At 47.0% G+C, this 23,042-nt stretch overlaps 1 protein-coding gene across 1 annotated transcript in view; it reads right to left on the bottom strand.

Moving 5' to 3' along the window:
- vipr2 (vasoactive intestinal peptide receptor 2) overlaps window positions 1–23,042 on the bottom strand; it is a gene marked incomplete at its 5' end in the record, with an annotated part of 192,328 nt that overhangs the window by 116,383 nt on the left and 52,903 nt on the right. Inside the window, 1 exon segment of the mRNA XM_070880248.1 lies at window positions 8,919–8,991. Within this exon segment, the coding sequence (XP_070736349.1) occupies window positions 8,919–8,991 (73 nt within the window).

Here is a 23,042-nt window from a genome sequence, read left to right as displayed (position 1 = left end):
TAGGGGGAATCCCATTAGAAAATCCACTGGGGCCAGAAATTAATCTGGTGACAAAGACTTATGAGAAGCTAAATGACAACAGAAAGAAGGCCTTCTATACACCTACTACTGTCTAGCAGTCAGGCTGCTCATTTCACATTGGTCCAAGTTAGATACCAGCCCCTGTGTGCCTGAACATGGGGAAATGACATGTGGGGTGTTCCCACCCTCAATGAATATTTGAATAAAGCTTCTGCCTGTTTGAGGCGAACACTTTCAATTTTTCAATGTCAATGTTTCAGTCGACTGGAGGTTATGTGTAAAATAACTCTGGATCGACAGCCATTTTTAGATTCGGGATTGGAAAATCTAGGCCAATGGGTTTCCAATAGGCTGTGCAGCAGATGAAACATTTTTACAGTGAAAGTAACTCCCAAGTCATTACTTTGCATCGTTTTCAGTTGGGTGGTTTCTGTCCTCTCTTATGTTCTGTCATATTTACTTGTCGATGTTGTTTATAATAAAATCCCATTAACACACTTTATTATACCAAGCTCTTTAGCTGCATTGACTTCATGTCCATACTTAGTAGCTGCTAATTTTAACTGAAATGACATGGATTGCCTGCAGGTATTTTCCATGTAGCTATCAAGCCCTTGGAGTAACTGAATGAGACAGGCTCCCATTTGTCGGCCTATTAGAATGATCAGGAATCATATCTGTTCACTTCATCTCTTTAAAATAAAAGCCTTTTCAATAAAACCGACTTGGTTCTTGGCTTTTTTTCTACAAATAGATTTTCTGATCCATGCACTAAAAGTAAAAGAAGCGGGTTAATTTGCTCCGCGTGTTATTGTCAATTGAGTGTTAAAGCCGTTCATTAGTGTTACTGCAGTGGTCCCTAACTTTTGCCTATGTTCCTAAACTTCCAGTGGCTTTACCTCAGAAAATAATTTGTTTTAAATCCTCGCATTGAATGCAAGTTTATTGTAACTTTCATTTATGCGACTACGGACTATCAAAACGGGCAACTTTACAAGCATCCCTGCTGGTTTTGTGGGTAACTACACCAAGTGTGCACGAAATTAGATGACCTCCCACCAAGATCGCAGCTGGACTCAATGCTAGGCTGGGATAGTCCGCCACAGCTCCTACTCCTGGCGACTACCCACTGATCCCTGCAACAAAACGTGGCAGCAAGTCAACAGCTCGTTTTACATCTCTAACGTTTGCCATTGAAGACAACGTAAATAAGAATGAAAATCGGGAGAGAAGTGTCTTTGTGGCTGTTAAAAAGAAAAAAGAAAGACTTGGATTTATATAGCGCCTATCACTACCACTGGAGGTCTCAAAGCACTTTACAGCCAATTAAGTACTTTTGGATTGTAGTCACTGTTGTAATGTGGGAAATGCGGCAGCCAATTTGCGCACAAGCAAGCTCCCACAAGCAGCAATGTGATAATCAGAGACAACCAGATAATCTGTTTTTTTGTTATGTTGATTAAGGGATAAATATTGGCCAGCACACTGGGGATAACTCCCCTGCTCTTCGTCGAAATAGTGCCATGGGATCTTTTACATCCACCTGAAAGAGCAGACGGGGCCTCGGTTAAACCGAAAGACAGCATCTCCAACAGTGCAGCGGTACTGAAGTGTCGGCCTAGATTTATGTGCTCAAGTTCCTGGAGTGGGCTACCCACAGAGGTACAATTGACACTGTTGGGTGAGAACGAGATCAGACTCATTTGTGACCACCCTACCCGACATGGGTCACTCAGGAAGAATGGCCACTTGATTGAGCATACTGAACACAGCCATGTCCTATGGAGCAGTGTTCCAGCTCTAGTCAGTAGCCACAGGAGAGAGGGAGACAGAGAATTGGAATAACACTGATATGTCCTTACTATACAGTATAAATGCACACAAGGCCCAGACTTGAGAGAAGGTCACTCTGTGACCAGTTACCTTTATTACCAAGACCTCGAGAGACTGAAGGTGGGTGGAGCTTCCCATTTTATACCGAAAAGTCCAGGTTAGGAGTGTCTCCCACAAGTTCACCCCCTGTGGTCAATGTTCTCAAGGTGTACAACTTAGGTTAGCTTATACATGGGTTACAATGATAGTTGAATACATGACATCACCTCCCCCCCAAAGTCTTATTGGAATCACAGGTTAAGTCTCTCTGGTGGTTAACGCTCCCTTGTAGAGCGCCTGAGTTGGGGCTCCGGTTGTTGGGCGCTGGCCTGAGTGTCTGCTGTTTGCGGTGCCTCAGGCCTGTCCGGACTGCCCACAGTAACTGGGCTCTCTTACACTTGGTTGCGGTGTTTGGTCACCTGTGATGAAGTAAACTCTACGTCGTGTTCTTCCTCTGCTTCTTCTATGGGGTTGCTGAACCTTCCTTTAATTTGATCCACGTGTTTGCGGCAGATTTGTCCATTGGTAAGTTTAACTACCAAAACCCTATTCCCCTCTTTGGCAATCACAGTGCCTGCAAGCCATTTGGGCCCTGCAGCGTAATTAAGGACAAAAACAGGGTAATTGACATCAATACATCACGCCCTCGATTTCCTGTCATGGTAGTCACATTGTGACTGATGCCTGCTCTCAACAATTTCTTTCATAGTAGGGCGTATAAGGGATAACCTGGTTTTGAGCGTCCTTTTCATTAGCAGCTCTGCGGGTGGAACCCCAGTGAGCGAAGGTGGTCAGGATCTATTGGCCAACAGGAGGCGTGATAAGCGGCTTTGTAGGGAACCCTCATGGATTCTGAGCATTCCCTGTTTGATTATCTGCACTGCTCGTTCCGCCTGGCCGTTTGGGGCCGGCTTGAACGGTGCCGTTCTGACATTGTTGATTTCATTGCCTGCCATGAAGTCCTGGAATTCAGTGCTTGTGAAGCATGGGCCATTGTCGCTGAACAACACGCCCGGTAGACCATGGGTGGCGAACATTTGCCCGTAGACTTTCTACCGTGGCAGAGGATATGCTTGAATTTAAAATGTCACACTCAATCCATTTGGAGTAGGCGTCTACTACAACCAAAAACATTTTTCCCATGAAAGAACCTGTGTAGTCCACATGGATGCATGACCACGGCTTGGCGGGCCAGGACGAGGGGCTAAAGGGGGCTTCCCTGGGTGCGTTGCCCAGCTGAGCACACATGTTGCACCTGCGAACACAAAGTTCCAGGTCTGCATCTATCCCTGGCCACCAAACGTGTGACCTGGCAACTGCCTTCATCATGACAATGCCCTGATGCTCATTGTGAAGTTCTCTGATAAACACCTCTCTGCCCTTCTGGGTCATGACTACTCGGTTTCCCCACAGTAGGCAATTGGCCTGAATCGAAAGTTCATCCTTGTGCCTATGAAATGGTTTAAACTCCTCAGGGCATGCCCCGTACGTGGCTGCCCAGTCCCCATTCAGGACACATTTCTTAACTAAAGACAGTAGCGGGTCTTTATTTGTCCAGACTTTAATCTGACGGGCTGTCACAGGTGAGCCTTCGCTTTCATAAGCTTCAACAGCCATGACCATCTCAGCATCCTGCTCAGTTGCCCCCTCAGTGGTGGCTAGTAGGAGCCTGCTGAGTGCATTGGCACAATTTTCAGTGCCCGGTCTATGCCGAATTGTGTAGTCATAGGCGGCTAATGTAAGTGCCCACCTCTGTATGCGGGCCAATGCATTCACATTTATGGCCTTGTTGTCGGCCAAAAGGGACGTTAGGGGTTTGTGATCTGTCTCCTGCTCAAATTTCCTGCCAAACAGGTACTGGTGCATTTTTTTTACTGCATATACACATGCTAGTGTTTCCTTTTCTACCATCCCGTAGCCCCTTTCTGCCTGGGTCAGACTTCTGGAGGCAAAAGCTACCGGCTGTAACTGACCATTGGCATTCACATGCTGCAACACACACCCAACCCCATAGGATGATGCATCGCATGCTAAAACTAGTTTCTTACACGGGTCATATAACGTTAACAATTTGTTGGAGCATAACAAATTGCGTGCTCTATCAAAATCCCTTTCCTGGCTGTCCCCCCAGACCCAATCGCGACATTTGCGAGGGAGCACAGTGTGTTCAATTTGGGAAGAAAGTTGCCAAAATAGTTCAGGAGCCCCAGGAACGAACGCAGCTCCGTCGTGTTACGGGCTCTGGGTGCTCTCTGGATCGCTTCCGTTTTGGACGCAGTAGGTCTGATCCCGTCTGCTGCTACCCTCTTCCCCAGGAATTCTACTTGTGGAGCTAAGAAGACGCACTTCGCCTTTTTCAGTCGCAGCCCTACCCGGTCCAGTCTGCGTAACACCTCCTCCAGGTTGTTCTTCAGTATCACGACCCGTGATGAGGATGTCGTCTTGAAAAACCACCATCCATGGAATCGACTTGAGGAGGCTTTCCATATTTTGCTGAAAGATCGCGGCGGCCGAACGAATCCCGAACGGACATCTGTTATACTCAAACAACCGCTTGTGTGTCATGATCATGGTCAGCTTCTTCGACTCACTCACCAGCTCCTGGGTCATGTAAGCTGAGGTCAGGTCCAAGTTTGAAAAAAAGTTTGCCACTTGTCGCAAAGAGGTCCTCCACTCTCGGTAGCGGATACTGGTCTTGGAGTGACACCCGATTGATGGTGGCCTTGTAATCGCCACATATCCTGACCAACCCATCCGCCTTGAGCACCGGCATAATCGGGCTCGCCCAGTCACTGAATTTGACTAGCGAGATGATGCCTTCCCTCAGCAGGCGGTCCAATTCGCCTTCTATCTTTTCCTGCATCACGTACGGCACCGCTCTGGCCTTGTGGTGTACTGGCCTGGTGTCTGGGTTTACGTGAATCACTACCTTGGTCCCCATGAAAGTGCCAATGCCGGGTTGAAATAATGAGTCAAATTTGTCCAGGACGTGTGAGCATGATACTCGCTCCACAGAAGAAATTGCATTGACATCGCCCCATTTCCAGTTCATGACAGCAAGCCAATTCCTCCCAGTAGTGCGGGACTATCCCCCGGGACAATCCAGAGTGGCATCCTGTTCTCCGAATCTTTGTGGGTCACGACTACCGTGGTGCTGCCTAGCACCGGAATGATCTCCTTTGTATATGTCTGTAGCTGTGCGTCAATCGGCAATAATTTTGGCCTCCTGGCCTTGGACACCCACAACCTTTCGAGCTGTTTGATACTCATCAGGGACTGGCTGGCCCCCGTGTCTAGCTCCATTAATACTGGGATGCCATTGAGGAGCACTTTCATCATTATCGGTGGCGTCCTTGTATATGAACTGTATATGTGCTCCACATGAACCTTCTGATCTTCAGCTTCCAGCGATTTCCCCCAGTGTTCATTTGGTCTCCTAGGGCTTACATCGGGTCCATCCTCCTCGTACATCAACCTGGCTGCAGGCTTCCTGCACATACACGCCAATTGACCGCTGACGTTGCAGTTTCTGCAGGTATATTGCTGATACCTGCAAGCTATGGCTGGGTGTTTGCCTCCACACCTCCAGCATGAGCTGAAGCCCCCATTGTTGGAAACAAAAGTTCCATTACCAGTCGATCCTTTCTGACTGTCTCTGTAATTGTCCTTAAGCGCACCATTAACAGGTGTTGATGGCCCCATTACTGGCCGCATTGTCCATTGCGATGGCATGAATCGCCGTTCAGCTAGCCATTGTCTCTGTTGAATTCCCCCTTTGGGTTCGACTGCATGCTGGAGCATGCCCGATTGCCCTGGTCTGCCTCGAGAACTGTGTGCCGCATTAACAATGTTGACTCCCTGGTCGCTTTCTGCATTTGAGCCAAGACAAATCATTCTAGTCTCTTCCTCCCCTGAGATAATTGTCTGGGCTATCAGAGCCGCCGCTTCCAAGGTCAAGTCTTTGGTCTCAATCAGTTTCCTGAAAACCCCAGCGTGCCCAATGCCCTCAATAAAAAAGTCTCGCAGCATCTCTGCTCTGCATGCATCTGGGAATTTACATAGGCTCGCCAGTCGCCGGAGGTCTGCCACAAAGTCTGGAATGCTTTGCCCTTCTTGCCGCCGGTGTGTGTAAAACCGGTGTCTCGCCATGTGCATGTTGCTCGCCGGTTTAAGGTGTTCCCCGATCAAATTACTGAGCTCTTGTCCGCCGGCTTCTCTGGCGCTAGAAGGTCCTTTATCAGGGAGTGCGTTCTGGATCCACAAACCGTCAGGAGATGAGCCCTGCGTTTATTGGCCGAATCCTGTCCCAACCATTCCTTAGTGACAAAACTTTGCTGTAGTCTCTCAATAAAGTCGTCCCAATCATCACCAACACAGTACCTCTCTTCTGTGGCTATGCTCGCGTGGTTTAAATCCCAGTTTCTCTTCGCCAATGATATGTCCTTACTATACAGTATAAATGCACACGAGGCCCATACTTGAGAGAAGGTCACTCTGTGACCAGTTACCAAGACCTCAAGAGACAGACGGTGGGTGGAGCTTCCCCTTTTATACCGTAAAGTCCAGGTTAGGAGTGTCTCCCACAAGTTCGCCCCCTGTGGTCAATGTTCTCAAGGTGTACAACTTAGGTCAGCTTATACATGGGTTAAATGATAGTTCAATACATGACAAATGCTAGCAACCTTGCTTTCATTTATATCTAAACAGCAATATGGAATATTCAAGCATGTGCTTAATCAAACATGGAGCAAGATAATTGGTAAGCAAAAAAGCACCAGAAAGTCATATTGAAGATACATAATTAATTAAAATGCAGATTGCACCATAAAAGAGAATTAGATTTAAAATTCAGTATTATCATTACTGCAATGACATTTTTAAACCACTGCAGATTTGGAGATAATGTTATGTTAACTGGAATAAAATGTCATAATTGAACTGATTTGCTGAATAAATTTGAACTGCAGGAAGCCTGAGATTTCCATTGGTAAAGGGCATTGGGGTCATTTTAACTCCCTGGTGGAACTTAGGCAGGGGGGCGCGGTTAAACAGGAGTGGGAAATTTATCCACTAGCCTCCTGCTCAGATCCCACCACTGCAAATTTAAATTGCAAGAGCCAAGGACACCCATCTGAAGCCACTGGGGTCCTTCATTAAATAAGCAGTGATATTTTGGGACCCAGCTGTCATTTTAGCCTGAGCAAAGAACATAAGAATTAGCACGAGGAATTGGCGCAATTGGGCCACTAAAAAATTGGACGTACTTCTACAACTGCACCCAAAAAAGTTCATGTGGAATTTTTGGCCCTAAGGGTGCCACATTTACTCAGTATATACTGTAGGGCAGACTTTGCGACAACAGAACAACTAAAGGAAGAAAGAGCTTGAATTTATATACCACCTTTCACGACCTCAGGTGCTTTACAGCCAATTAAGTACTTTTAAAGTGTAGTCACCGTTGTAATGTAGGAAACACAGCAACCAATTTGCACGCAGCAAGCTGCCACAAATTTTAGTGATGTTGATTGAGGGATAAATATTGTGCAGGACACCAGGGATAAATCCCCTGCTCTTCTTCAAAATAGTACCATTGAATCTTTTACGTTTGCCTGAGAGAGCAGACGGGACTGGATTTTAATATCTTCTCTGAAGAACGGCACCTCGACAGTGCAGTACTCTCTTAGCACTGCACTGAAGTGTCAGCCTAGATTTTGTACTCAAGGGTCTAGAGTGGGACATGAACCCAAAACCTTCTGACTCAGTGTGCTACCACTGAGTGGCAACACCAGGCTGCCAGTGCATAAGCTCCAGAGATGTAGCCAGCAGCGGCTCCCTTTATTGTCCATCTTTAGTTGCCTTGAGAAGGATATCTTTTCCTGATATCACTGCACTGCTGGTAGTGATGGTGCTTTCCACAATAATGTTAGGTAGGGAAATCTAAGATATTGACCCAGTGATAATGAAAGAACAGTGGTCAATGTCTATGTGGCTGATTCCTAATGCCCTTAAGTGACGTAACAAGGCACCCAGTTGTAAACATTCGCTACAACAAGAAATATCACATTTTAATCAATGCTGTGGTCCTACTGAAATACTTAAACCATACTGTGAAATAAATAGACTGGAAGCAGAATTTCTGCTTAACTTTCCTTTAAAAAGTTGCATGTCCACACAACCTGCATGGCACAAATTATTTCTATGAATGTAGTTAGTAAGTCAAAATCTATCAAAGATCTTTTCAATTAGCTTAATTCAGTACAATCCAGAATGGCATGCAATTGTGGATATGGCTTTCACACAGCAACTTATTAACATTTTTTCTTTCCAAGCTTAATTAACAGACTGATCTTTCAAACACGACCAAGGCAATAATGGACTGGGACTGAAGGTTCACATTTTTAATTTAAAAAACATATATACATATATATATTCAGTATTAGTTCACCAATAGAAGTCTAACAGGACAAGGAGGTGCCTGTAACATATGAGTGGTTTGTCGGTGCTCTTTATGAATTGAACAATTATCTATGGGGTTATCTATGAAGCTACTCAGGGAGTTTTGGGGACATTGTCTAAAGGTAGTCATTCTCCTCTAGGATCGGTCTAACTTAAGTCGGAAGACCTATGGGACACTTCTTGAGGCTTCAGTAGACCCCAGATCAGCTCTCAGCTGGAATCTGCTTGGCTGGTGCCTGCTGAGGGGGAGTTACTGGGCAGGTTAGCCCAGGAACTCCTCCAAAAAGGCCCTCTTGATGTAGGAGGCAGATGTGCCTAGGAAGCCAGAAGCAGAGGACCAGATAATGCAGGTAGGGTGGGTGGAGGCAAGGCCGCAGAAGGATTTGTAAACGAGGACAAGAATTTTAAATTCGATCCATTGAGGGTCGCAGCACAATGTTGTTCAGTGAGGAGGTAAGTTTTTGGCGAAGCGGGGTTCCATATGAAACAGGATGTGGGTGCCCAACCATAGGGGTGAAAAGACATACGCTTCTTGTGTGCTTACCTGTGTACTAATGTCATTGAAGAGCTGTTTACAGGCAATATTATATGCTGGAAAGGTGTCCGTCCAACCCATAGCCGTGCAGTTCTTGCTAACGTTCCCTTTAAGAGAAAGATTAATGGATTTACCCTTGATCATGTTGACTGCCTACTTCAACTTCAACAAAACACCACTTGAAGCATCGTAAATGCATCTAAAATTATTTATTCTCTTCAGATTTTCTTTTAGATTGTTTGAACATTTTCAAAATCATGAGGGGTCTGAGCACAGTCGATAGAGAGGGTTGAGAATCAGTGGACATAGATTTAAGGTGATTGGCAGAAGGACCCAAGGCGACATGAGGGAAAACTTTTTTATGCAGCAAGTGGTTAGGATCGGGAATTCACTGCCCGAAAGGGTGGTGGAGGCAGACTCAATCATGCCTTTCAAAAGGGAATTAGATAAGTACTTGAAGGAAAAAAAATTGCAGGGCTACGGGGAAAGGGCGGGGGAGTGGGACTAGCTGAGGTGCTCTTGTAGAGAGCCGACATGGGCTCGATGGGCCGTATGTCCTCCTTCTGTGTTGTAACCATTCTATGATTTTATGATTCTAAATAAATTTGTGGTTGGGCAATGTCTTCAGGAAAAGATATTTGTGATCTCTCAGCAAATGGATACACTAACTCCTAAATTCGATTCTCTGGGAGCCATCCCACAACGTTTACTCTTTGGCATCAGCAACAAATATTCTCAAGTTTAGATAATTTAGGTACAGGAGCCAATTCCTTTCCAGTCTGTCCTAGCGTTTACTGTATGTAAACTGTATTGAATCACATTAATCTATTTATATGTGATCGCATTACAACTAAATCATACACAGCTTCTCCTCCCTCTCCAGTCAATAAGAGAGCTCGCAATTACTTTTTTACAATGGTCTTGCCCAGCCATAGAGATAAGCACCCCGAACTGAATAAATGTGACATTCCTATCTCCCACTCCTCATTCAGCCCTGAATCAGATTGCCAATTATTGCTGAACCATGAGCGTTTCTGTGTTACGGGATTCGGTTTTATCTGGTCCAAACTCATTTCAGATAGAATCATTGCAAGAAGAAACTTTCATCCAGTCAATCCGAAATGGTTTTAAACTGAGGTCGCTGTTTTAAATCTTTGTCCCACTCAATTCCAGTGACAACGTAATCTAAAACTAAACATATTTTAGCAGTAAAATTTTGAGTTTGCAAAGAGACTGCTGTGAAATGATCCCAATATGTACACACAACCCCAACTGTAAACATACACTCGCATTGAAGCATTGCACGTGATATTACAGTAAACGCTTAGATTTAAAAACAGCTTGAAGTGTCCCAACTCTTCCAGTAATGATAAATTTGCCTCAAGTAGCAGACAGGTAGGGTTCAAAACTTTTCTTGAAGGACCTACAGTCTAAATTCTATTTACAGAACATCGAACCTGACCAATTGCTCTGATAGGTGCAGCTCAATAGAAAATTGAATGTTTTCTATTGTATCACAGAATAGGAACTTTACACAGAATAAGAGATATCACTGAATAAAATGGATGGTACATTCAAAGTGACAGCTGCGCAGTGCCTTACAATATGTGATTTCATCACCAGAACTTCTGAGCTAGGAGCAACCGTTTGGTGCAGGAACCCTAGTACTGTAGCAAATACAGGGGGCTAAATTCAATAGCCCCCTAAAACGGGCGCAGGTATCGCGATGCGCGATTAACCTCCGCCCATTGAGTCCGATGCAGGCAGCATGTAAACTTCGTGCTGCCTGGTAATTTGCATGATAGTAGCGTGCGGCCCAGGGCTGAACGTGTTGTTGAGTGGTGCATGCCTCAGCATGCCCAAGTTAATGAGAGGCAAGCACCACTTAAAGCCAGCCTGCACCTCTTAAAGGGGAGGTGCATTCTGGCTGCAGCAGGTACTGTAAGTGGCTGGGGAAGACATTCTGAGCAGGAAGAAGGCATACTAATGGCACAAAATGGTTATAGCGCAGTTCCAAGATTTTCCAACGCAGCACTGGAGGCCTTGGTGCAGGACATGGACATGAGGAGAGAGGTCCTCTATCCACAGGGTGCCCGAAGGTCCTCCAGACAAACTCTGAGAAAGCAATGGGAGCAGATAGCCAACACGGTCAATGCCAGCAGTGTAGCCCTGAGGACCTGGATGCAGTGCCCCAGGGAATTTAATGACTTCACACGAATGACTTCACGATCTACCTACTCTGCATACTTCTGGTGCACGCTCCCAGTGCCCATGCTAACGACCTCACTAAAATGACGCCCGACACGGCCTGCAACAGAAGTGTGTGCATGTGGCGCGGACGCCATTTTGGACACAAAATGGCACCTGTAGTGCCGAAAATCTGGGCCAAATTTTGAGGCCACACTGTTTAGATGAATGAATAGCCAGAGTGATTGCATAGATAGTGCTGAATGACTAAGGCTTCAGTTGTTCCAACACTCGTAACCACACCTCTGTTCATCTGTATGTTTGAATCTGTACAGCTCCATGAGGCAAACACATGTCTGATAAGCTTATTAGTTGCCAAAGTGTTTAATGGGCCTATTTTACTACCCTGCAAGGTGTACTTAGTGGTTAAGCAGATCCCCATTGATAGAAAGCAATATTATTTTAAGTTAGCCCCCGCCTGCCATTTAGTGTGTTATTCCGATGTGTATGTTTTTTTACATTGTTTATAGGCTATAAAAAAAAGGTTGGCAAAAGTTTTTAAGTTCAGCATTGAAATACTGAGAACATCCTAATAATATTGTTGTGCATTTGATGACTAGTGCATGTCAAATTTCCAATTATTGCAATAAAGTATATACTCGTCTTATAACAGTGTTTGGAAGTGATCCATAAGCCCTGTGAGAATGAGACCCATGTTTTATTGTGAAAGCAATAAATTCCCCAGAACTTAAAGGATAGCTTTTAATAACCCTATCTGTATTTATATAGCACCTTTAACGTAGTAAAACATCCCAAGGTATCTCACAGGAGTATTATAAGACAACAAAATTGACATCGAGCCTTATAAGGAGAAATTAAGGCAGGTGGCCAAAAGCTTGGTTGAAGAGGTAGATTTTATAGAGCATCTTAAAGGAGAAAAGACAGGCAGCGAGGTGGAGAGGTTTAGAGAGTGAGTTCTAGAGCTTAGGATCTAGGCAACAGAAGGCAGGCCACCAATGGTTGAGCGATTAGAATCAGGGATGCTCAAGAAGGCAGAATTAGAGGAACACAGATATCTCGGGGGGTTGTGGGGCTGGAGGAGATTACAGAGAGAGGGAAGGGCGAGGCCATGGAGGGATTTGAAAACAAAGATGAGAATTTTGAAATCGAGGCGTTGCTTATCCGTGAGTCAATGTAGATCAGCGAGCACAGGTGACTTGGTACGTGTTAGGACATGGGCAGCAGTTTTGGATGACCTCAAATTTACGTAGGGTAGAATGTGGGAGGCCGGCCAGAAGTGCGTTGGAATAGTCAAGTCTAGAGGTAACAAAGGCATGGATGAGGGTTTCCTTACCCAAGCACTCCAGCATACATGAAACAACTATCAGGTTGCAGAGTGGTTTTTCGTACACTTCTGTTTAGGGTGTTGAAAGGAGGAAAATCCTGAATTGGTTAAAAGTGAGATGAGCAAAATAATAATAAAAGGCAAATGTTAGAGCAGTTAATTAAGCTGAAGGAGTACAAGATGCCGGGACCTCGTGGAATATTTCCAAGGATCCGGAGGGATATGGGGGAAAAAAATAGCAGAGGCCCTAGAAATGATGGGGGTGATTTTGACTTGTGCTTGAAACGGTGAAGTCGGTGGAGAGGCCTCGTTGCCCATCCATTTTCAGGTTCTGGCCTCCTTTGAATGCCCTGGGCCTCAAAGAGGTTGCAGCTCGCTGGTTATAGGACGGTAGTGAATGGCCAACTTCCAGAAGAGAAATGTCCAGGAGTGAGGGGCGGGATGGGGCAGTGGTGAGCACGGGCTGGCAATGGACAGCGGTATTTTTGTGGAGCCGTGAGGAAAACTCCTGCTTCTCATGACCCTATAGAAATTCTCCCCAAGAAATTTCTGGGCATTTTCTTGAGCTCTGGTTACACTGTTCAGTGGCTGGTGCAAATGGACAGAGTGTGCACAGTGCAGGCTCCACCAATGTCTACCTGAACATTGCAAACATGGTCCAACAATCTGTTTAGGACCCCAATTTGCATATTTAAGCAGCTTGCTTCACACACTTGTGTAGAATTCTCATGGGCATCATTGTAATGAAGTTTAAGATCATGGGCTAGATTTTACACTTTTGTACAGATCGCCGAAAAATGGGCGTTATTTCCAGTGTGAGCGCTAAAAATGGGTTTTCAGATCGCTGGCTTGTCACCCATTCTCAAAGGCCCCAGTCTCCATTTTTTAAATTGGGCGTTACCACAAGCGATATGAAATGGGCGGTAGCGTTAAATCTCTCTGACCTTCTACTGTAAAGAGTCGCCTTCCTTAGCAAAGGCATGGCAACGCTCAATTCCCGTGATTCAGGAGGTCAAGGGTCATCATGACATGCGCATAACAGGAGACAGATAGAGAGGGAGCTGAGAGAGTGTGAAGGCGTGTGTGGGTGTGGTGTGGCTGCTTTGGGAGGAAGGAAGGAGAGTTTTGAGCTTTAAGCAAGTTGGGAAAAAAAATTAGCTGTTACCAGCCACATATTTGGCCGAATTTGGTGCCTATAATGGAGGGAGAGGAGGAAGCGACACAGCACGCTGTGGAGACTGACGCTGGCGAGAGCAGTGAGCTGGGAGAGGAGCACATCGGAGGGCGCAAAAGAGCGAGCAGGTTCTCGGACTAGGCAAATGCCACCCTCCTGCAGGAGGTCGAGTTATGCTGGGTGTGATTTGACACAGGGAGGGCATGAGAAGCCCACCCGAAAGGCCTACCAGACGATATGGGTCGAGATCGCAGAGGTGGTCTCATCGGCGACCAACGATGAGCGTGGAGGCAACCAATGCCGCAAATGATGGAACGACCTTGTCGGATCCGCAAGAGTAAGTGTTACAGAATTGTATAGGGTTAATCACATAGAGTTAATTATGATATTTCGACATTTACAGTGTGTTTCTGCTTCATGCCTCGTGGAATGTTGTTGATGCAGAGAGAGAGAGAGAGAGGGATCTTGAGGCGCACACCAGCTTGTTTATGGGACAGTCGGCGCCTCGAGAACCATGCTTTGTGGAAGAAAGGCTGGGGCCTTACAGATTATGAGTTGGCCATAAGTCACATGCACCCATGTTTGTTCAATAGTATAAAGGAACGGAACTGTCCTGCAACTCTTTCAACTTCACCTTGGACCGTGATTCGCGAGCGGTGCCGGGACCTCCAAGGCTCCTGACCAGCCGTCGTTGCGGAGTTCCTGACGGGCCGAAGGCTGTGAGCTTTGTTGCATCTTATCATACTTCTCTTTTCTTCGTAAACTGTATTATGTTTCTTTTCTCTCAGTAAACGGTGTTTTATCTTTACTTCATTTGTCTTTTCTCTTATTTAGCATTCATCCAGATCCCGAACCTGGATCTATTATTATCGATCCAAAACAATTACATTTATTTACATGTACTTATGTATTTATATAATTTGATTTGTAACAATCATGAGTGACTACCAGCAGATGTGAGGTCTTTCACTTTTACCGTGAATGTTGTACTCAAAGCCTGCGGTCACGGTGTAAAAATGATAGATATCATAATAAGCATGATTACATCTGTTGGTTATGTGTTGTATCAGTCTCTGTGACAGCATCTAGCAATGATATCATGCAATGATCTCATGCCATGTCGTCCTAATACCTTTTACAGAGGAAGCTATTGACGATGAGGTCCATGCAGAGGTGAACGGGTGGGGGGGCCACCAATCACCAGCGACATCACTGAGATGGAGGAGCGGGTGCTCGCACTCGTGAGGATGTACCCCCCGGACAGCCACGGAAGCATCTGCAGACCCTGAAGTGATGTGACGTGAGTAAAGCTTACACCATTGCGTGATATAAAGTTAACAGATGCCACACCCACTCATATCCGAACAATCATATATGATAGATGATTTCTAAAATTGTCCGATAAATAATGCTGGCCTAATGAAAATCATTGCAATGCAGAATGTGTTGATGGTCATGAAATGTGATGTGTGTGATGATTTTGATAGCGGTGGTGCTTTTGTTGTGCATATGCTGTGTGTAGCGCTGGAATCACCTTGTGACCCGAGCACCCCCTTCTCCTCTAAATAACCTCATTTGTGTTTCACAGCTCAACCAGCAGCACGGCCCCAGGCAAGACCACAGAGGCCAGAAGGTGGGGGGGCGGGGCCGGACTCGCCGGACGATCCTAAATCTGGTGCTGAGGAGCTCTGATTCTCGCCTGTCAATCCGCTGGGTCTGTTCTCTACGAATGACAGCACGGACTTCGAGGAACCTGCATCGTCACGCTCCAGAAGCCATTCCACCCCAAGGCCATCTAGTGCTCCTCCGGCCATTCCTGCTTCCACTCTGGAGGTACCGGGCCCAAGCACCTCGCCACAGGGCACCCCATTTGTCCCCAGGACGTGGCAGGTCTGTTCCACGAGCGCCACATGAGAGCGGAGAGACGGTGCAGTTGTCCAGGAGGACTGTAGACATTGGTGACCAGATCCTCGATGCATTGGGGGGGCATATCCCGACAGCTGGCCACCATGACTGAGTACGTTCCGCGGATAGCAGAGGCCCTGGAGGCGATAGCCAGGAACACTGCTGGCACAGGCCTCCCAGTGGTCCCGGAGCGCGGCACTCCACCCGTAGGTTCCGCACCACCAGTGCCAACGACAGATGAGAGGCAGGACCAAGATCCTGCTTCTGGATGTGAGAATGTTGTCCCCTCGGCACCCCCCGCTCCCGTACCTGTGCAAACACCACATCTGCCTTCATCCCCCCCAATGAGGCACCGCCTGAGGAGCTCTTCGGCCAGGCGGCATGGAGCGAGGAGGGGAAGGGTTGGAGGTGGGGAGAAGAAGGGGAGGGGGGGGAAGGAAAGTGAGGTGCATGTCTGCGGGTGATGGCTGTGTTATATCTCCATCTGGGTGTATGCAATTTGTTGTAATGTATGGGGGGAGGGGGCCACTCTCCTGCTTTGCATTTGTATTCTGTGTTGCTGGACATGTTGACCATTTGTTTGATGTCAATGGTAGAAAAAGTGGGGTGGGGGTGAGGTGATTTCAATCGTATAAAATGTTTTTTATTCAACATAACCTTGTTGCGCATTGTCTCAGATAGCTGGACCGTTACACACTGGTGATTCCTTAACATGAAAGGGTTAAATAAAACTTAACTTGAATCAACTTAAACTTTAACCAGCACCAAGGTGATACCCACCTTTGATATCTGAGCTGCACACACACAGCAGTGTGTCAGCGTTGCCAATCACAGCAACTTTCTTTCAGGCAAATAGTTCAGTTATGAGCTGCTGACGTAAGAGTCTTGCAGCTATGTATCTACCACGGGCCCTTTCCTGTGGTCTGGAGGGGGGTGTGGGCATGGTTGCCTAATCAGCCTGATTGTCTGGCCCTAGGTCAGCGTCCAGCCCCTCATCGTCCTCTTCCTCTCTCTCCTGAGGTGGAGCATCAGTGCCTTCGGGCAATTCTTGTCCCCTCCTGATAGCCAGCATGGAGCACATGACCACAAATTTAGCTACTTGTTTTGTACCTCCCCTCGTGAGTGCTTCAGATATCTAACGCGTTGCTTAAGCACAGTTATTGTTTTCTGGACCACATTGCGTGTGTCTCTGTGGCTCTGGTTGTATCACTTCTTGGCCTCGGTGTGGGTGTCACGCCAGGGGGTCATCAGCCAGGTGGCTAGGCCATATCGGTTGTCACCAAGCATCCAGCATTGTCTTTGTGGTTGACTCTTAAAGATGTCAGAGACAGCGCTCTCACGCATGATGTGAGCCTCATCGAAGCTGCCTGGACATTTGGCATTTACTGCCATTATTATCTGGTTGTGGTCGACAACTAGTTGGACCTTCAGGGAGTGAAATCCTTTTCTGTTATGAAAAAGCTCTGGGTCCTGGATATTGCTCCCTGCATCCTGGGGAACTGAGCAATGTGGTAGAATGCTCCAGCCCTGTCAGTCTGAGCCTCTGTGGTCATAGGAAAGCTGATAAAGTCCATCCTACTTTTGTACAGGGCCTCCGTAACCTGTCTAATGCAGCGATGTGTGGCATGGTGAGACAGAGGGCAAATCTCGATCGTGGAGGCCCGAAACGAACCGGAAGCATAGAAAGACAGTGCCACGGTGACCTTGACCTCAACCGACACTGATGTCCGAATGGCAGGCTGCAAATCTCAGCATATTTCATTGATCACCACCTTGTGGAAGCGCAGTCTCCAAAGGCAGGTGTGCTCGGACACGTCGAGGTAAGACCTCTTCTCCCTGTAAGTGCGGTGTGTGTATGGTCTGGACCTCCTCCTCATTCTGGCACATCTTAGATTGGGCACATAATGATGTGCATTAGATGTTGTGCCATTTGCACTCTGCAGCATTTACGTATTAATCGATGCAAGCTGAGAAATGGCCCCATTTCAATGAAATTATAATAGCGATTGATCAGAAGCAATAATTTCCACACTAAAATACACCTACAGTAAACCTCAATTGTCCAGAGTCTGATAATATGTCTGTTGAGATGGTCACTTCGCCTGAGAAGAACTCCAGAGTCAATCCAAACTCTCCCGAAGTTGAAGCAGCCTTTTGAATGAAGCGACCTGCAATTTGAAAAATTGGCGCCCACACCGCTGTGATTCGTTCAGAACAATTCCACTTTATCTGAGCGGTGTTTTGGGCGAGCAATATTGTGGCGAGATGTGTGCGAGGTGGTGAAAGTGACACTGGACAATCTCCTGGATGTTAGTTTCAGCAAATTTGATCTTTACGACAAAATAAAGTGGGCGTTCGGTATTATTGAATCTCGGCGTTAATTACGTTTGTAAAGTAACGCTGGGTGATATTATGGGCGTTGGTTTCGCCCATTCTGATGATTCCACCCAAAAAAAGTGGGTGGACGGTATTATTTTTTCCTGCCGTGACGTACATGGGGGAAGTAACGCTCGGTGATAAGTGTCCGAAAAATGGGCGTCAGTTTCCATTTTGTGGCTAAATGGGCGATGTCTGGGCGTTATACCTCTTTTCAGCGGTAAAATGAACGTTACGTGGGCATTATGCATGCAAAAATAATGGAAAATCTAGCCCATAGACATTTGCACAAATCTGTTAACCATGATGCTAACAATAACAACAGGACATCTTAAATATAAGTACAAAATGGTGGAAATAGACAGCAGGTCATTCGGCATCTTACACACCAGGAGATAGGATGATAATGAGGGTTCAAGCTCAGCAATCAAGCTGTGCCTTTCTATGTCGTGTTACTGTTTTCCTTTTAATTACCTTTAACATCCCTTTTTTTCGCTTGTTCGCTTTACAGTTTTTGACTTTCAATGCCTTTGTAACATTTGATTTATCTGCTTGTTAACCGTTTATTCCCTTCACCTGCTCGTCACCTTTGCCTTCTCTCTGTGTTTAGTGTGTATTCACATTATTATTTGTTCTTTTAGTTTTAATTGTCTCTCGGGATTATTCGTCTTCACTGTCTTTGCTTCAATTCATCATTTCTGTCTCTTTCTTTGCTCATCTGTCATACTCTGACTGCTCCAGTGTTATTTTTGCATTTTGTTCCCTTGGTTGTGGTCCTAAATCCCACTACCAGGCCGCACCCGACTCGCCAATGGTGCTGTGTGGGGAACGCGCTCCCGGCTCCAGCCCACCCTCTCACTGCGATCTTCCCTTGATTGGGTATGTTCTGCTCGTCCTTTGAGGTTCTCAGCCAATGCACAGGAAGCAGGTCTGATTATACCATCTGCTGACGCGTCATCAGCCAGTTTCGTTAAAGGGACCATAGCCAACGTTTTTTTTTGACAGTTGTTGTAGAATTTACCAATATCTCGCAAAGATTCCAGGTATCTTTCCCCTGCAGAGGAGAATAATCCCTTTCTGGGCTTTTAAAATGAGTTTAAAGGGGCAGACGAAGCCTGCGGGGGATAAAAGGGGATGCATTCATGGAACCCCCCCCCCCCCCCCAGTGTTTGGACTCATAGGAAAGGGAATTCAAAATGGACTTAAATTACAGAAGCTTGAGATCCCCTAAACATCTATGGGAAGGAGCATATCAATTTTAAGATTCTACAACATTTTGGCTGCGAAAAAGAGTTACCAAATACAGGGGTGGTGCCAACCTCTGAAGCAAATTCGTGGATGAAGGATCCCAGGCTATTCACCCCCTAAGAGATAATCGAATTACCCAATCAAGCACAATGGAAATCATGTCAGGAAACTGGACAATCCTAAAACAATGCAAAACCAGTGATAGCACATTCTCACACCCTAATCGAGTTACTGCTGACAAAGGAGACATTTGAAAATCAATGGACAGAACAGTTTAAACCGAGCCCAAGAGATTTGATGGGAGATAACGGAGCCTTTTTTTTGGATATATCTATCACCCAGTTTTACAAGGAAGAACGAAGAAGAACACAGACTGGAACTCGCACAGACTGGAACACAGACACAGACACAAGCAGCCTGCTTCCTCTACAGTGAAGACAAAAATAGTGAAGGAAACTACCAGAACTCATCAAGAACTGACCGAGCACGAGGCCCACGAAACGGAAGGTTGTCGGCAACCAAATTGACAACCACTCTACAATCTACTTCTGAACGACCCAACGGGGGAGAAATTACCAAAAGGAACTAACTAAAACTATTCCTAACCAAAGAAAGTGGGTACTTACCCCATACATCCAAAAAGCAACTTAGTGCATCAACGGATGCACCCCAACCGAAGACTATGCAGTCTGAAGTCCTCTCCTCCGTCCGGGGTGCGGCTCGCCTAGAAGGCCAAGTGCAGCGAACCCCGAAACCGTGATTCACCGGCAACTGTCTAAAGGGATTGGTGAGCATAGCCCCTGAACCCTCAGAGCTATAACTTAGTTAGTTAGGAGAATTGGGAGGGGGGAAGCTGGGATAACTTGTGTAAATGTATCTGCATTCTCCTCTTTACCCCATTTAGAGTTTAAGCTGTATTCTTTTCCCCACAGGCTGTAATTTGACATTTTATTCAATGTGTTGTACCCCACAGTGTGTATTGGTCTGTGTGTGTTATTAAAGGTGTGCCTTTTACTTCTTTTTAAACACAATAAAGCCATACCTGCTTCCTACCTTGAAACCGATTGTCTGTCCAAGTCTGTCACAGTCCCTTCATAATTCCAGTGTCTAGAACCAAGGGTGTGGGAGCGATTCGGAACCGCTCATATAAGGTCAGAAGGGAAAGCTGACCCCCTGCAAACTTCTGATAGGACACTGGTACAAGGGACGTGATAAGAGAGAGACTGGTTTCAGGAAACAAAGCAAAATGGAAGAGGGGATTTCCTCATATGTGTTTAAGAGGGTAAATGTGGCTAAGGAGTGGGTACTCGATCTATTGTATGCTGAGCGTCCAGAAGGTGCTGCAGCTCAATGGACCGAGAGCAAGGACCATAAAAAGTCGATAGAGAAGGCCATTTGGCTAATTTGCCTTCAGCTTCTAGAGGAGGAGAATGAGAAATTAAAGGGAGTATTGAGACAGGCAGAAGAGAGGTCCATCGCAAGGGCCACAGTCGGGGAAAGGCTGTGGACAGAGGTGGGACAGTTAAAGGAAAGTAGAGAGCTCACGAAAGAAAGGCACAAAACCCAACTGGACCTTTTATTGAAGCCAAGAATAGCGAACTGGCGTTGCGGGAAGAGAATTCCTGCCTCGCCAAGCAAGTTAAAGAGTACGGGGAGAGGGTGAGAGACATTCAGGTAGCCTATAAGGTAGCCAGTACCAGGGAATTTGAGGCAGGAGACCACGGCCCCTGCCAACAGCAGATCCAAAGCTTGAACCTTGCTCTATCCCGGGCTAAAGGCGTGGTGTGCCTGATAAACCCGGGTTTAGCCCAGGAACACCTGGTTGGGCAAGGAGAAACCCCTCAGTCACTGCCTGCAGCTCCCAGGAATGGCCCGGGGCAGCAGGGGTGTCAGCCAGAGTGCAGTGCAGGCAAGGATTGCGAACTACCAACACCGGCAGCCCCGAGTTTTAACTCGGCTTGGCAGCAGGGGGAAGAGGGCGAGCCAATACAAGAAGGGCCGGAACCAGGGCCAATGCACCCGGTCCGGCAGCAGAAGTTTGGCCCGCCTGATGCCAATGGGGCAGCAGGACCCCTAGAAAGCAACTTCGTAGTCCCCCACGACACCCAAAAACTGAGGGCTATGATAGACCACCTAAGTAAGCTCACCCAACAGGGGGATCCCTCGGTACACTTCCTGGAAGTGGAACACACAGGGGATATTAACGGGTGCGATGATTCAGAGCAGGCAAAGCTGTTGCTCTTCTCGCTAGACACCAAGCTCTGCCATTCCCTTTCTGCAGACAGCAGAAAGGGGCGAAACACGTACGCTACAGTTAAGGAGGAGGTTCTAGAGGCCATGAATATGAACGATGGGAGTCCTTTCTCCCGAGTGGAGAAAACAGTGCAGCTCTATGGGTAGACTCCACAGGCTTTCGCCGACAGGTTGTGGCCGGTCTACGAAAGGGCCAGTAGTGGGGTTCTTGACCGGGCCCACCTGAACCCTAACGAGCGGGCTCACTTGCTCCGCAGCCTGGTGGCAAACAGCTTACCTGGAGTAAAGGCAAAAGCCGAGGTCTGGTTCGATCCAAGAGATCCCAGAACCACCGAGGAGACAGTGGTCAGCCAGTTGACACTGGCTTACCGGAACGGTAGAGGGATAGAGGAGCCCTCCTCTAAAGGGAGGGTCCATGAGATTAAACCCAGCCAAGGCAAGAGAGAGTGGCATCAGGAAGGTGGGAACCCTCCCCACAAAGGGGGCGAGTGTTTTGGGTGTGGGAAAAGTGGGCACTTGAGGAAGGACTGTAGGAATACCTGGAAAGAGACGAAGGGAAAGGCCACTTCAGCCCCAGCCCGTAAGGCCGGGGCAGGAACACCCGACTCATATGAGACACTCGTAGCCGCCCTACAGACACTCATAAACGGACAGGGAGCAGTAGCTATCGCAACCGGTGCAGTAGCCGGTACGGTAAAACCCTCTGCTCCAACCCATCCAGATGCATGACGAGAGCCAGCGCAGCCTGTGTACCTGTGTTCCCTAGAGTACGATGCCTGGAAGTGACCGTGCGTTACGATGGAGGTGGAAAAAATGAAAGGCACCTACCTGCTAGATTCTGGTGCTTCCAGAACCCTTGTATATGCAGATAGCCCAGCTACCTCACCTCTATCGAACGGGGTCCCGTACAGTCTCGTGGGGTTCACAGGCAATGAACAAACTGGTTCGTTTTCCATCCCGTTCACCATTCAGTTAGGGACACTCAAAACCAAATGGAAGTGTGTCCTGATGAAATGGGAGCAGAAGGGAAAAGGGATCCTGGGGGCAGATTTTATCATTGGCCACCAGATCCTAGTGGATCTCAGGAACCGCTGTCTATGGGGAGCCATAGTGACTGACAGGGAAGGTGAGGTGGCGGTGATCCCAGAAAAAGGGGCCAAGGGAACATTGTGTACCGTGAAGCCAAAGGAGGGTTATGACTTGGAATTACTGGTCAGTAACACCCCAGTGGAGTACCAGGCATATGTACGGGCACACCTTGCAGCATTTGCCACCGACAAACATGACTGTGGTAGGGTAACGGAGGTGGAAGTTAGTATAGTAGGGGACCCCAAGACCCGACCACAAAAGCAATATAACTTCCCCAGGGAGGCAGAGGCAGACCTGACAACGGCGCTGGGATCACTGGTAGAGCAAGGGGTGTTAAGACCGATAGCTACCCATGTGAACTCTCCACTGTGGCCGGTTAAGAAACCGAACAACTCATGGAGGGCCACCGTGGACTATCGAGTACTAACTAAGAATATCCCTACCTGTGCACCCACTGTAGCAGCTGTAGCAGACCTCACAGGAAATATTCCAGCATCCGCGACCACTTTCACGGTGCTGAACATTTCAAATGGGTTCTGGTCCATTCCTTTAAAACGGGAGGACCAGTACAAGTTTGCCTT

Source organism: Pristiophorus japonicus, chromosome 5, assembly GCF_044704955.1.
Source record: "Pristiophorus japonicus isolate sPriJap1 chromosome 5, sPriJap1.hap1, whole genome shotgun sequence".
Lineage (NCBI taxonomy): Eukaryota > Metazoa > Chordata > Chondrichthyes > Pristiophoridae > Pristiophorus > Pristiophorus japonicus.
This window is presented reverse-complemented; position numbering and strand designations above follow the sequence as displayed.